We start from the raw sequence: 16,042 nt of genomic DNA, 5'->3' as shown, positions 1-16,042 counted from the left end.
CTACATTCCTGCCTGGTCTGACGAGTCTTCTTTTAAAATCCACGTTAAGATGGTAGAAACATGAATCCATCCTGCCTTGGATCAACATTTCAGCTTGTTGATAGAGTAAAAGTGTGGAGGATATTTTCCTCTTAGTACCAACATGACCTGGTTTGACCAGCAAAGCCTACCTGAGTCCTGCTGCTGACAATGCCCATCCCTTTCTGAGCACAGTGTAGCATCTTCTGATGGAAACTTCCAGCAGGATGATGCACCATGTCACAAAGCTCCCATCATCTCCACCATGACGATGAGTTCACTGTCCTCCAGCGGCCTCCACAGTCACCAGATCTACATCCAACAGAGCAGCTTTGGGATGTGGTGGAACAGGAGATTCTCATGATGTGCAGCAACTGTGACGCTTCATGTCAACGTTGAGCAAAATTTCACCATCTCAATGCTTAGTTGAACCTATGACACAAAGAATGAAGGCATTTCTGAGAGAAAATTAGTGTCCAACCCAATACTAGAAGGTGGATTTAATGAAGTGACCAGTTAATGTATATATAGTATATTAAAAACAAGAAGCTTCCCTTAATTACATTCCTGGGAAATGTCGTCTTGGGGAAACATTCAAAGATTCAAATAAGGAAAAACGACAAGAATCGGACCAGTTTGATTCACACATCTTTCCTTAATATAATCTTTATTGCTTTTTCTTATGGGGTTGAATACAGAGGTTTACATCTCTTGACTTAGTGAAACACTGTCATGTTTTCTAACAGCAGGAGGGGAGCAGAGGAACCACAGTCTTCCAGACGATTGTGTGTTAATGCTTTTTGAGCTCCAGCACGCATGTGTTGAAAAGTCCTGACACGAACACGGTTACACCAGAGGGTTTAACTAAAACATATGTCTTAGAGTGAGGGGTAGGGTGGGGACTTTGTTAGCTGACGAGTTCACAGTCAAGTGCTAATGTAGTGATTGATAGTTCTGCATTATTTCAAGAAAAAAAAAAAAAGACTAAATGATCAGGACACGTTGCAACTCAGGAAAAAAAAAAAAAGAACCAAAAGCATTTTGAGTAATGGATTTGTGAAAGACCCTGAGAGCGAGATTATGTATATTCTTAAATGTGTTGGAGCATGAAGTTATCCATATCCATAACTGAACTAATTAGATTAACATGCCAAAAAAAAAAGAAAAAAAAACTATTCTAAACTCACCCTTTAAATGAACACAATGGATTTTCACAGTTTTATACACATTTATATGTCATAGAAGAAAAAAAATCTCAGCCAAACTAAAAAATAAACAGAACCAATAAACCCAGACAGTCTGTTCTCAACTCATATACAGGAGATCTACATAAAGCTTTTGAATTCAGAGGGTTTCTTATTGCTAGTCCGAGTTGTGCACCGCCTGCTGCACCCGACAGCAGGCAGGTTGGTCCACAACGCAAACCATCACTTCCTCACAACAGTTCTGCAGCATAAATGTGATATTTTTATTACATGGCTTCTTCTCAAGTTATCAGAGAAACTAAACTTGCATCCACTCAGACACACGCACACACCTGGGCTCCAAATAAATACATTTAAAAACAGTCCATGTGCATTCGATTGGAAGTCCAGTATTCATATGGCAGTACAGACAGACACACAGTCAGATGTACATCAACACATATTTCCAAGGGAAAAGGTGTACAGAAAGCAAATAAGACAGAAACCAATGACAGAGAAATGGAGAGTTCCTTGATGTGCATGTAAAACCATTTAATTATAAATAATTATATTTTCTTCTGAGTGAAAGCTGAGAGCCACTGATATTTTAGAGTAACCAGGGTTCAGAAATGTTAGCATAGATTTAATTTGTGGTATAATTGGAAATTATAACATTATTTTTTTTCCATTTAGACAAAATCAAATGCAAATTTCAGCTGCTGTACTGTTTGCATTAAGCATAAGGTGAAAATGGAAACCAGAGATTAGCATGATAGCTGTCTAGCATATTTGTTTTTGTTTTTTTTTAAAGCAGCTTGTTCTTAGCTTCTCCACAATAAAAGGACAAGAATTTTAACTAATTATTTTAAGAACGATTGTGTAGCTAAATTCAGAGGCACAAAACCTTGTTTTTGTTTATCACAGGCAGAAATTTTAACAAATAGCAGCAAGCTAATTCATTAGCGCGCTAGTAGCAGTTAGTTAGTTGCATGCTAATAATCAACCGCTGTGAAAGTCACTCTTAAAATTTTTCATTGATTAAATACTTAAAATATTCATTTATTTGTGTCAATCAGTAATTATTTTGGGGAAAAAAAAAAAAATTAAACATTTGATTCTTAGTTTCTCCATTAAATTTACAGTTGTATGCCACTGTGCTTTAGCTGCCAAAAGCCAAAAGCAGAAAAGAAATTTGGACATTGTAGATTATGGATTACTGGCTGAAGCCATTCTATACTTAAATATTTTAATTCACAAGTAAAGACTTCTTTGAAATGGAATAAATGTTTTTTGCTATATTCTGGGGCAAATGCCCAAGGCCTTGCGTTTTAAACCTCCATCATACTCGTACGGTGGCCTTGCTTATGTTTCTCAAAACTTAAATATTCTGATGTAGGAACCTGTATGCAAGGTACAAAATATTAATAAACTTTCTCATTTGATTGTGTTAGGTACAAATACTACTGACAGGAGTTCTAGTGGGTATGGAAGCTGTTAGTGCCAGTTCACAGCAGCTTTCAGTTCGAGCAGTTGTTCAGTATTTCTTTCTTTTATGACCAGCTAAACGACCACTGCTCAACAATGAGCCACTGAGGTTTGATTTGCTTATGAGGTTGCTTAACAATAAAAAAAAATGTAAAAAGGTATAAGGAGGAAAAATAGTTATAGCTACTCATCAACTAGAAAACAACACACACTCACTTCATCCCTCTGGTCATAAGAGAACCAATAACCCCCAAAACAAGCGTTTCTGTTTTCGATGCATCCAGTTAGGTTAGTGCCACGGGTATTTTAGCCCTTTTATTTGTGCTGTTTAACATGTGCAGCAGGGTAATACAGTTCAGAAACACAAAAATAGTGTTTTTTCTCACTCCAACCATTCATTCATCAACTTCTCACTGTCATCTACCTCCCCCGAGGAAAAAACAGCTGACGGCCTTTCTCTTCGATTTTCTATTAGAAAATTACACTTGATTGTCTATAATGCTAAATTTACAACCAGAAAACTTCAGGTTGTGTTTGACTGCTCAGAAAACGTTACTTAATGAAAAATTATGTACATATAGAGTAGTATTTAAAGTTTTCAAGCTGTTCTGTATGTAATAGGACAGTCTGGACAAAAAGAGATGGAAAAAATTACAAGCAGATGAGAAAACAGGGATAAATGTTAACAGTACTGAAGTGGTTCAGGGCCGACTTGAGATAAAATTGCTACCACACTAGCAAGAAATACCATTAGCTGGATATGCTTTCGAAAAATAAAACTAGCATTTAGTTGCCTTTTCTGGCCAGTTATGTCTGGCATGTATGATTTTACAGCCCAATTAGCAAACTAAAGGTTAATGATAAGAGCCGGCTGAGACTAACTGACCATACCAGAGAAATTAACACAGATGTAGCTTAAATGCCACCGGTCAACTCCACGTGGGTTAATACCCAAAGATTAGACAGTGTTGTTTCTTAGCTGAAGTTAAGGCTAAGCTAATTCGGAAAACCAGATCATTCTGGTGTGAGGCAATGACTTAGCGCTTATTTGATACAGCTGAGTTGTCCGTCTTTAGCTGCCATCCTCCAAGGCAAGCCAGTAACAACTTTACTGTGTTAGCCTTGGCTAACTTTGTTTGAAGCTACATTAGCAATGTAGCAACTAAGCTACCCAGTTAATGCTATCAATCAAGCTACCGCTGAAGCCCAACTAATAAGTTAAAACCAAGCTAGCTCTTATTTGGCCCACAGAAATCAGGCTAACAAAGTTTTTAACCCTGCTAGCCGTGTTCAGGAAGACGAGGATTTTCAGGGTTGCATACAGAGCTGTTCATGATGTTTTAATGGTTGCAGTTGAAAAAGCAGAAGTTGAGGTAAACTGAACCCTGGACAAGTTTTAGCGGCGATATGTTAGCACGCTGGAAGCCCTGTAATTAACCCTAAAAGTATTCTAGGGGGCAACAATGAGACAGACAAAAGTCATTCACTCACTCACGCATACACAATTGAAAACTGATGATTTGTTCATTAAAAAAAAAAAAAAAAAATTAAAGAAAAATAAGATCCACAAAATGCAAGTTTTCCCCTCCCAACACCTAAATATTACTGATAATCGCACACATGCAGAAAAACAAAATACTAACATCAGGTGCCACATTTCAACTTCCTGTACACACATGGAATCAACTTAGAATTATAATGAATGACAAATTAACACACAGGGCTGCTTCTAATGATAGAAAGGATCAATAGTGTGATGGATTTAAAATAAACAAAAACAAAAAGAACACAAACACCATTTTCTGCCCTTTCGAGTTTTTTTTTCCACACTGAAGTGCGAATTTGACAAGTTTGTAAATGTTTTCTGAGCTAGCGAAGAGACAGGGACGATGCAAAGGCATCCCAAAAGGGCGACGAATCGGCCTTCCTGCACTTTCCAGTTACAAAAATTTTTTCTCAGTCCCACAGTAATGGCAATGGCCGTTATACCTGCTGGCGAAAGCGGACTTCACCAGACACTTTGGCCGCCAAACAGCCGTCATCTCTGAGTTCACATGTATCCAAATATACCCAAAAATGGATGTTCAAACCAGAAGAGCAGCTGGTGTGCTATGAATATTGTAAAGGCGACTGCTGGTACAGAGAAAAAAAAATGTTCACCACGTCGACTAGTTTGCTTGTAGATTTGAAGCTTCAAATCTTAAAATTGGGATTTTGTTCTCTTGTGCGGCGTGGGCCCAGCTCTGATTTAAATACAGAATAAATGTTGATGCCGACAGTCTCTTTCAGTTTGTGTCTGTCTTTCAGCATCGCTTTAGGTTTATCAATTCTCAAACAAAATCTAGAACAATAATAAATCATTACTGTTTATTCTTTTTATTGCTGAAATATAGATTCCCCGCACAAAAAAAGTAAATCATTGTCATCATAAAAAGCTATAAAAATTATATCCATCCTCCAATAATGCAGATAAAGATATAGCCAAAAACATCTTTTAAAGTAGGACTAGTAGTAAGGCACTTCAAGAAAACGAGGTTTTCGTCTTTCTGTCAACAAGTTTTTCGGGCTGTTTTTTGCATCGTCATCAATGGTGTAGTATTTTTCCATCATATGGCACTGCGGTCATGTTGGTGGAAGTTTCCCTTCAGTCTACCCCGACCAGAGGAGGCTCTCCGTTGGGTAGGAGGTGCTCGAGGGGAGGCTTGGTGGGGATCTCCAGCAGCCCCTGGATGAAGCCTTCTGTCGGGGGAGCTTCTCCCGGCACAGGGCTGGAGGACGAGGGAGAGGAGTCGGGCTCTGCTTGTGAGTCGGTGCTTGTAGTTGTCTTTGATTCAGTAGCTTGATGAGTCAAGTCGGTGGAAGGCTGCGAAGCTGAACAGTCTCCGGAAAGTTCAGGTTGTTCCTGAATGTCTTCCGAGGCAGCTGGTGGATCCAAATCCAACTGTTTGGCAGCGTTTTCCTCCACCGTCGTGGCTGAATCCTCTTGCTGACTCTCGCTCTCCTCTTTAACATCCTCCTCCTCCAGCTCCTTCACCCCGGCAGTGGCGCTCCCACACTCGCTTTCATTCTCCGAGGGCGGGCAGGTGGAGGTCGGCGTCGGAGTGCAGGAGTCCCCATCCTCGCTGACGTCGTCGTTCGCAGCGGATGACCCGTCGGCTCCACGGGGCTTGAGGTGGATCCTTTGGTGCCGGACCAGGCTGTGCTTCAGGGTGAAGGTCCTCTCACAGGTCTGACACTGGTAGGGACGCTCACCTGGAGGGAAAAAGACAAATTAATACCGGCTACAGCTAATAATAGTAAAATATCTCCATGTCTGGGTGGCTTCGTACCCGTGTGCGACCTCATATGTCTCGTCAGGTCCTGCAAAGACCAGAATCTTTTACCGCATACGTTGCAGATCTTCTTCCTCTTATCCACACGTCCTCCTGCTGTCTCTCCTCCCTCGACGCTCTTTGGTTCTGACGCCTCTTCATCACTCCTCTCCTCCTTTTCCTTCTCCTCCTCCTCCGACTCACCAGTCTCTCCTCCTTCACTCTCCCCTACCTTAGCCCCTGCTTCCTCCAGGTCCATTTCGTCTTTCTCCTCCTCCGCAGCTTTGCTCTCCATCGCATCCTCCTCCTTCGTCGGCGAAGCCTCCTCTGTTGAAGTCGGCATGTCTTCAGAGACGTGTGCCCTCTTGTGGCGAGTGAGGGTCGTTGCGTAGCGGAAACTCTTCTTACAGACTCGGCAGGCGTGTTTGTGCTCTGGCTGATGTTTTGCTAAGGGGCTACTGGTCGAGGAAGAAGAGGCGGTCGTTTTCTTCTCCTCTGGACTCTCAGTGGCTTGTTGGGGAGTGGAGGTAGAGGGTGTAGACAAAGAGGAGGAGGAGGAGAGGGGTTGTTCTTCCTGAGGAGCAGAGGCTGAGGAAGATGTGGAGAGCTTAAAATCGATGAGCTTCTTGCCAAAGTTCAGGTCCAGACTCTTGTTGCTGTGACAGTCGTCATCGTCCGCGCTCTCCACCTGGTTGAGGGGTCGTTTCATCATTATCATCATCATCATCATCATCATGCTTTCAGGTCAGATGAAAACCTCAGCAGTGGTCTTACCTTGCTGCTCGGTGTCGGCTGTTTCCCAGGTGCTGAGCTGGATTCTGGCGCCCCCTGCTGGTCAGGCTGCTCTCCAGGTTCTGAGTCCAGCTGCTCTGGATCTGCAGCAGCGGGACTGCAACCTGCAGCACAAACCAGCATCACATCAGCACTGCTCTTGACAAGGAAGCTTCTTTATTGCCTTTTATTGCTGGAGGAAATTAAATGCTGACTTGGGTTGCTCGGCAGAAGCAAACCGTTTACACAAAGCGTTAGCATGTTGGACAAGTTGGACCTTGTTTTTTAAAAACCATGACAAAAGTTTCTACACCGGCAAACTAATGTTTAAATAACTGACTTTTTTTTTTGTTATGAGGCTGAAAACCCCCCGAAACAAAACGATGTGCTTATTATAACGGCTTAAACTGAGCTGGGGCTGAACTCCAGCACATAGGCAGGTAATTTCATGGTATTTGGAGTGATCAAAATAATAATTTGAACGATATAAAGACAACTAAGCACCTTTGTGGTTCTGTATGTGTTGTAGAGCGCTCTGCAGACTGTTACTCAAAGCTGTAAATATACTCCAAAATATACTACCAAAAACTGTCCGAATGCTCATGAGAAGGAGAATCCAGTGGTTTTTGGTAGATTTGGTTCACCGCTGTGACTTGGCCCCTACGTGCCCAAAATCAGCTCATCTCATGGAGATGAATCCAGATGTTTAATATGAAATGTGTAGAAACTTTGTTTATGCATTAATGAGTTTGATATTAAGGTGTTAATTTCACATATTTATATCTGGTTTAATGGCTCAATTTTAAACAGCCCTGCTAAAAATCCCAAATTTATTCGATAGATATTGACCACTTATGTTTTACAATATTCCCATGACCCCCAGTTTGAGAACCAGAGTTACAAGACGACTAGAAAGTAAAGTGTATGGGCACCAACTGGAACAATCTGGTTTAGGAATTAGTGGATATATTAATAAAAAAGTAGTCTTCTAATGTAAAAAGTAAAGGAAAACTTAATAATTTGTCATCAATTAACATGTTTATATTAAAACCTTATAAAATGTTCATTAACTTGCATTGTCTGTCATAAATAAATAAATTGAAATTAAAATGACACCAACAGCTGTAAGAACTGGACGACCAGTAATCCCATTTTGGGATAATGCCAGTTGATGCTGGGCTGAAAATAATTATTAATGTCCAACAAACTAAACAGCTGAATCTGCTGTAAAATCCATAAAAACAAATAATTGATTTAGATCATCACATAATCAAGTCATTTTGGCTTGTTTCATTGGCTGACCTTGGCTATCTTTTTGGGCGGGGCTTGTTTGTGTGCTGTCGCTGTGGGCGGGGTTATCCAAAGATGGGGCAGGGCCTGAGTCTGTGGCGCTGAGGTCTGATGTTTCCAGCGCTACCTGCTCCGTCTCCGACTGGCTCTCTGCGAGACACAATGAAGGTAAGATCAATACGATGAAACACTGATCAATACGATGAAACATTGATCAATACGATGAAACACTGATCAATACGATGAAAGACTGATCAAGGTCCAGCATGTTGATCAGACTGAGATCAGGATCTATACTGATTTTTTTTTTTTTTTTTTTTGTCAACACTGAAACTTTTGGTTTCTTTTTTGTTATTATTCAACACAATCCAAATATTTGGTTTAGTTTTTCTAATATCCTTTTTTAGATTTATTAAATATTAGATCAAATAATAAATAATTATCTAGTCATACAGTGCAGATAAATATCTGTCAGTATTTTGAGCTTCAAAATGCAGCAAAATAGTAGAAAGTTAGTTTTGTATAATTCAATTTAAGGACAAATGATTAAATATTTAGGAGACACAAATACTATTTAAGCTCTACAGACCTTTATTATTCCATTATTAAGCTTAAGGACAAGTTTGACTTTCAGAATTTATTCACATTTATTATTAGTTTGTCAATTATGTTTGTGTTTTTAATCATTATTTTATATATATTTTGCATATTTTTATATTATATGTATTTATATATATTTATATTTATATATATTTATATATATTGATATAAAAAAAAGAAAAAAATATATATATACATATATATATATATATATATATACATACATATATATATATACATACATATATATATATATATATACACATATATACATATATATATACATATACATACATATATATATACATATACATACATATATATATACATACACATATATATATATATATATATATATATATATATATATATATATATAATCTATCATATTGTTTTATCTTTACCATCAAGTCAAAGATGTCAGTAAAAACAACAATGTGAACTTGTGTAAATCTGCATCTGTTTGTGTTTAAAACGGCTGATAAATTCTGACCTGCGCTCTCGTGGACGCCATCATCGCCTTCTTTCTTGAGGATGGCGCCGTTTCGCCGCAGCGTCCTGTGGGTGACGCCGTGTTTTCGCAACAGGTGCCGCTCACAGTTGGACTTGGTGGAGAAGAAGGCGTCGCACCGCGGACATGGGAACGGTTTCTGACCTGCAGCGGGAGGAAAATCTGTTTTCAACACAAAACCGTCTTATAACTTTAAATGGAAGCAAAAATACACAAAAAGAAGATTTAATCCAAGTTCTACTAAATTACTCACATGACAGCAACTAAGACCACTTCTTACAGTAACATTTCTGGTATTTTTTCAGATTTATCACCAGAAAATTGATTTATCTCATAAATATGGAAAAATTCTGCTTATTTTCTAACGAATCATTTAGATTTTTTTGCCTTCAGTGGCTCCGTGTGATAAGTATGACGAGGACGTTTTACTCCAGTAAAGCTGCACTGATGCTAACTTTCCTCACAGGTTCAGTAAATAACGTGACCTGATCAGCTGCCTGGCGGTTTGGTGGACATGAAGCCGAGTCGCCGCGGCGGCGTCTTACCCGTGTGTGTCAGCATGTGTCGCTGCAGCGAGCTCGCCCAGGGGAACACTCGGGGGCAGAACGGGCAGGTCATCTTCTGGACAGAGTTGGAGTAGGCATTTTTCTTCCCTTTATGCTGAGGCGCCGTCAATGCTGCCGCCGGCTTCCCGTCCTCCTTCTCTCCTCCCTCCTTCTCCTCGCCTCCTCCTCCTGCTCCTCCTGCTGCTGCTGCTGCTGCTGCTGCTCTGTTCCCATCTGTTCAGATAAGAGTTGCTTTACTCCTCAGTTCATGGCTGGTTGCTGGAGGTTACTCTCCAGGCATCGCCTCACCTCTCTTTCCCGCCATCTCAGCAGCTCCAGTCTGCAGGTAGGTGCTGAACTTGTTGGCGTCAGTCGTTGCCAACATCTTCTCCACACTGGCGAATTCGCCGCTGGACTCCAGGTCGATGCCACCGCCGCTCGCTACCTTCTCTTTCGCCGCCAGCGCTGCTGGCTTCTTCCTGGACCTCTTCCTGAAGGAGGAGAAAGATTCACATCCTGAAGAAGCTGCATCGGCGTGCTGAAGGGTGAAGCTGACGTCACATACCTCGAGGTTCCCTCAGACGTATCCTCGCTCTGCGTGTCCATAAGCGTGGCGGGTCCCGGAGCGTCCGCCGCTGACTCTGCGGCGGTCAGCTGGGGTTTGCTCTCCAGCGACGTGGCCTCCCTCTTCAGCAGGTCTTGAGCCGAGGAGACGGAGCTGATGATCTGAGCGATGGAGGCCAGAGGAGGCAGCTCCTTCAGCGTGGCGGCGGGCGGGGAGGAGGCGGCGGGTTTGGGGAGGAGAGGTTTGAGGCGCTGGGCTCGAGCTGAGCTGGGGACAGAGGAGGAGGGAGGAGTGGATCCAGGGGGAAGCTGGTAGCAGCCCAGCTGGGGGTGAGGAAGAAGATGAGGAAGGGCGCTCAAAGCGAGCTGCTGCTGCTCCACGATGCTGCTGCCGCTCTGCTCCGTCTTGATCTCCTTCCTCTCGGCGCCGCTCGCCGGCTCCCTGCGCTGCCGCTTGCTGGGGATGGACAGGTCGATGGGCTGGTCCAGGACGGAGCAGTCAAAGCTCAGAGCGGCGCTCTCCAGTTTGACGCCAGGAGACGCCGCCTGGCTGCCGGCGCCGCGTCCTTTAGACGAGAAGTCCAGCGGCTGGTCCAGTTCTACAGGAAAGCCGGCGCCCGCCAGGTCCTCCACCTTCACGGCCTGGAGCACCTGGACCGGAGGCTGGCTGATCCCGTTCAGCACCACAGTGCTGACCGGGGCGGTGCGGGCGGCGGTGGTGGTGGTGGTGGCGGCGGCGGGCTGGAGAGTGGCGATGTGCTCCTCGATCTCTCGCTCCTGGACCTCCGGGTGTTGCTTCAGCAGGTGGTGGATGCAGTTGCGTTTGGCCAGGAAGGCGGCGCCGCAGCGTTTGCATTCGAACGGCTTCCTCTGGCAGCCGTTGTGCGTGCGCAGGTGGATCTGCAGAGCCCGGTAGGTCTTCAGGTCCTCGCCGCAGAACCGGCATGTGGTCTCGGTCCCGCCGCAGCCGCTCTCCGTTTCCTGGGTGGTGGCGGCGGTGATCGGCGCGGCGAAGTTGGCAGTGGCGGTGGAGGTGACGTACTTGATGTTCTTCTCAATGTCCTTCCGTGAGGTCTTGGCGTGCTTCTTCCTGAGGTGCCGCTCGCAGTTGGCCTTGACGGTGAAGGGGTAGTGGCAGACGCGGCAGACGTATGGACGCTCGCCGCTGTGCGTGCGCAGGTGGCGGATCAGCGTGGCTTTGTCCGGAGCCACATAGTCGCAGATGTTGCACTGGTGGGGGAGGATGCCGAGGTGGAAGCGCATGTGAGCCTGCAAGACGCCGGAGAAAGGAAAGACCTGGTCGCAGAAGCGGCAAGGGAACGAACCCTTCGCAGAGCCGCCGTTGTTGCTCACTTTGGCTCCCAGCTTCCTGCCGCTAAGCCCCGCCTCCTCGTGGACAGCTGTGGTGGCAGCCGGCGGCGAATCGGACAACGGCGTGTGAGCATCGCCCATGCAGTCTGCGTCCATCTGGCCGCCGCTCCCAGCTGAGGAAGACGAGGAAGGCGTTTTGAAGAGGGAGGGGGTAGGAGGCGGCAGGCTGGGGCTGATGCAGCCCAGTGAGGCCTGCTGGGAGCTCTGGAGAGGCGGAGGAGTGGTCGCTGTGAGGCTGGAGCGAGGGCTGATGGGAGGTTTGGGCTTCAGGGGAGGCATCGCCTTCTGACCCTGGACCTGACCTGGAGGAAGGACAAACAGTCACTCGGGGGGGTCACAGACAACATCCAGACTCATCAAAGCTAAAAGTTTAAAATCTCCAAGTTTTTTTCTGCTCATTTAATGTAAAAAATGCACAAAGAAGCTCGAACTTTTCAATGTTTTCACAACAGGTTAGGAGGTTAACATGATATTAAATGAATGTATGAATAGAATTAGCACCAAACCGAAACAAAAAGACGATCTTGGCCTTTAGTCCTAGAGAACCACAGTACAGCAGGTTTTCCATGTATCCCTGCTCCAACACAGCTGACTCAAATCACTAAATCTAGTTCCATCCTCCACGAGAAGCCAGAACTTTCTTCTTGTTCTCGAGGCTCCGTGAAGAAAATTACGTCATTTGCGGACGTGTTTGAGGACAGTTCTCGACACATCGGGCTGGCAGAACTTTTTTCTTGCAGGGCACCGAGAAGTATTGTGTGATTGGTCGGACATGTGAGGTGGGCGTGGTTAACGCGGAGAAAGCATGAAGCGGAGTTGCTGCTTCCGCGTTTTTTACTGCTGCAGGTAAAACGGATTGTTTTGATAAAACAGCTGATCGAGGTGGTGAGAAAGTAGGAACATTTTCACATGTGGCATTAAAACACTCGGACCCAGCCACGTGCACGACCCGCCCTGCCACGTGCACGACCCGCCCTGCCGTGGACGAAGCTGATCGTTAAATATGAAACTAGAAACTCAGAGAGCAGAAACCTCCGCCAAGCACAATGTTAAAGATTTTCTTTTAAAACATTCCTGGATCCAAACGGTGATCCGGATCACCACCAGAACTTAATCAGTCCTTTATTTTCACATTTCCAACAACTCTTGAAATTTTTATAAAAATCCGTCTGTAACCTTTTGAGTTATCTTGAGGTGGAGGAAACAACCGGGTTCACTGCACATAAAGCAGACATCCCCCCCCCGCAGTGACCCCTCCTCGCTGCAGACCTGCTTCTCCTGGAGAATGGATGGACCTGGAGAAAAAGAAGCTTTTTCTTGTTCTTGTAGCCTCGAGAACAAGAACTCAGTTCTTGCTTCTCGTGGAGGACGGGTTATTAGGGGTTAAATGCTAATCTTCTGCAGGAGGAACGACTTGGTGTTGATGGTCAGGATCTTGTCGGCAACTTACAGACAGTTCATTTTAATTTATGCTTCCTAATTTTTACCGTTTTAATGTTCCTGTAAAGCCCTGAATCTCCCTGTTGTTGAATTGTGCAACATAAATAAACCTGTCTTGTCTTATTGTCACGACGATGTTTAGTCAAGCGAACCCAGACCCACCTTGGGTTCCAGTAAATCCAGGAGCTTTGGCCAGAGGCGGGAGTCCCATCTGGTTTGGTGCTGCAGTGGCCACTTTGAGTATCTGCTGGATATCGGCCAGCTCCATGATCCCGGTGCCGCCTGCCTCTCCGGGTTTGACCCCCGAGGCGGCGGCGCTGCCTGTGGCCGCTCCGCCATCAGGCTGCAGCAGGAAGCCGGTCTGGAACGGCTGCAGGGAAAGCAGGCTGAGGGCGTCTCTCTGGGAGAGGCCCTGCAGGGTGGAGGCCGAAGCCTCCAGCAGCGGGATGCTCAGGGCGGCAAGCCCACCCATGCCCAGCCCCAAGGTCAGCCCCAGACCCCCGGCCAGGTATGCGGAGGCCGGCTCCTGGGGAAGGCTGAAGGTCGGAGGCTCCACGTGGATCACCTTTATGCTGTCCAGGTGAGCCTGATGGATCTCGTCGTCGGTGGGACCAGACTTCACCTGGGGTTGAAAAAAAAGACCACATTTTCATGGTTTTGGGTCATTCAAGCCGCTTTAAAATCATTATAAAGACAGAGGAAGAGCGAGAGGTGTGAGACGTACCGTGGAAACGTGCTGAAGGCCGAGCGTTTCCAGGAAGCTGGCCTGCTCAGTGGGCAGGACTTCAGCCTCAGCATCCCCACGCTCTGCAGCGCCGCTCTCACCAGATCCATCCTGCTTCGTCTTCTCCTCGGCTTCAGCAGACTCCGAGGCAGCGGCTTTGTCGGGGTGGGAGGTGGTCTTGTGGAGGTCCAGAGCGGAGCGAAGGGGGAAGGCCTTGTCGCAGCAGTCGCAGACGAAGCGGTGGAACTTACTGATGCAGCGGCGCAGGTTGGTTTCACACCAAACCTGCGCGATGCGAGCAAACTTTTTGCAGGAGAAGTCGATGAAGGCCAGGTCGTTGAAGCCGGTGGGGATGGAGGGGTTGTTCTGGATGAAGGGACGGCCGCTGGGGTCCTGGGGGAGGAGCTTATGAACCCCGGCGTTGTGGCGCAACAGCCCGCGGTGGGTCCGGAAGGACAGGCAGCAGAAATCACACCTGCAGAGACGAAACCAGGAACGTGTTTTATCAGAGGAAACTCCGCCGCTGAAATAAGTTTATAAAACAAAGTTTACAGACATTTATTCAGCAGCGAGACATCAAACATCCAGAACAGGTTCAGATGAATTATCTAGAATCTCTAAGGGTTTATGTAGATATGGGTGTCAGGATGTGGATGTGTGTAGGATATCTGTGTGTATATGCATGTATGCATATGGAAATGTGTGTGTATGTGTATATATGTGAATGTAAATATGTTTAGTAAACTGAATAAGTATGTTGTGACGTTCAGCGACACAGAATATATAAAACTAGATGAGTAGAAAGAAGTAGTACCAGATAAATGTACACTACTTCCTACTCCTTATATATAACTCCTTTTCTTTACTGAATTACTGAGGAATTATTATTATTATTGTTATTATTAATAATATTATGAATATTATTATTTTCTACATTGGTATGTATAAGTGTGTGTATGTACATATTTATGTGTAGGTATGTACTGGGGTGGGAAAATCAAATCGAAAATTAGGATTTGTTTTTCTTCACAATTTCAAAATAGATTTTTTATGTAAAAAAATAAAAAAAGATTTTTTTTTTTCAAATAAATAAATAAAAATAATCCTTTATAAAATTTTAGTCATTTTTATCATTTTCATTGAGCTTTTTACTTGTGCTCTTGGGCGTTATAGCAGCAGAATGATGGTCTGGATACTGTGTTGGTTTTTCCTCATTGAAATGAAGAAAAATCACGCACAAAAAAAAATAAAAAAATGTCTACATTTATGTTGTTTTTAATCTGCAAAAATTAGCAAAATCGAAGAATTGTGAAAATCGCAACTTATATCGAATCGGGACAAAAGCATATCGTCACATCCCTAGTATGTACGATATTAAATAAATATTTAAATATAAAATATAAAAATAACATAACATAAAAGGGTATAAATAATCTCCCAACATCATTTTTCTTACTTTATTATAATCATAGTCAGGTTTCTGCGATGAGTTCTCGTTCACACCGTAAAAGTGATTAAAAGAAAGAAATTACGTCTCGATTCTGCTCATGAAAGAAAAAAATAAATAATGTGAGGAGAAAGATCCTGAAAGGATCATTTTGGATTCTTATTGATGTGGAAAAGATGCAGCTGAAGCAAAGTTTTCCTACTCAGTCTTTTTGTTTATCGCCTAAACATTTCCTGGTTTCCTGTTTATTTGCTGATGAAGCAGAAATCTGCCTTCAAGCCAAAACGGCCGACGTTCTCCACGTGTCCACAGCGGGGCGATGCTGATCCATGTTCCTGTTTGTGAGGACCAGAGTTGCAGACAGAGACGACGTGTTTGGATCAGTTTGTTCTCTCCAGCTGTTGTCTTTAGTTTTCGATTAACCAGAGGTTTTCCCTGCTCATGTAAAGATGATTTCTAACATAAAAACTGTGTTTAATGCCAGTTTCATCCTCCGACCAACACAACACTGAACTGCAGACAATGTTCCCTTTCCTGTTTCTTTCCTTGATGACTCCTTTCTTTCTGTTTATTGATCAGATATTGGTTTAATCTCTCGACTAAAACCCGTCTAAATATTACATCTAGTCTTTGTATAACTTAATAACTCAAAGTGAGGAAGTTCACAGGGGAATTTTTAATTCAGCATCTGCTTCAACAAGTTAATCTCCAACAATTCCTGTGAAATATCTTTGAACAGATGATCCTACAGTGAACTTTGCTCCCTCTCCAAGCATTCTGC

At 44.0% G+C, this 16,042-nt stretch overlaps 1 protein-coding gene across 1 annotated transcript in view; it reads right to left on the bottom strand.

Annotated features, from left to right (window-relative positions):
• Positions 1-705: 705 nt before the first annotated feature.
• Positions 706-16,042, bottom strand: part of rreb1a (ras responsive element binding protein 1a) — a 32,312-nt gene continuing 16,975 nt past the window's right edge. The window contains exons 8-17 of the mRNA XM_079259772.1: positions 13,815-14,289; positions 13,253-13,712; positions 10,281-11,952; positions 10,025-10,206; positions 9,716-9,949; positions 9,153-9,314; positions 8,072-8,209; positions 6,773-6,894; positions 6,017-6,686; positions 706-5,939 (exon numbers count right to left, since the gene is read on the bottom strand). Of these exons, the coding sequence (XP_079115898.1) occupies positions 5,332-5,939; positions 6,017-6,686; positions 6,773-6,894; positions 8,072-8,209; positions 9,153-9,314; positions 9,716-9,949; positions 10,025-10,206; positions 10,281-11,952; positions 13,253-13,712; positions 13,815-14,289 (4,723 nt within the window). The 3' untranslated portion in view covers positions 706-5,331. The remainder of the gene's footprint in view (positions 5,940-6,016; positions 6,687-6,772; positions 6,895-8,071; positions 8,210-9,152; positions 9,315-9,715; positions 9,950-10,024; positions 10,207-10,280; positions 11,953-13,252; positions 13,713-13,814; positions 14,290-16,042) is intronic.

Source organism: Telmatherina bonti (assembly GCF_933228915.1).
Source record: "Telmatherina bonti genome assembly, chromosome: 20".
NCBI classification, from domain to species: Eukaryota; Metazoa; Chordata; class Actinopteri; order Atheriniformes; family Telmatherinidae; genus Telmatherina; species Telmatherina bonti.
The sequence above is the reverse complement of the archived record's forward strand: the minus strand, read 5'-3'. Positions and strand labels throughout refer to the sequence as shown.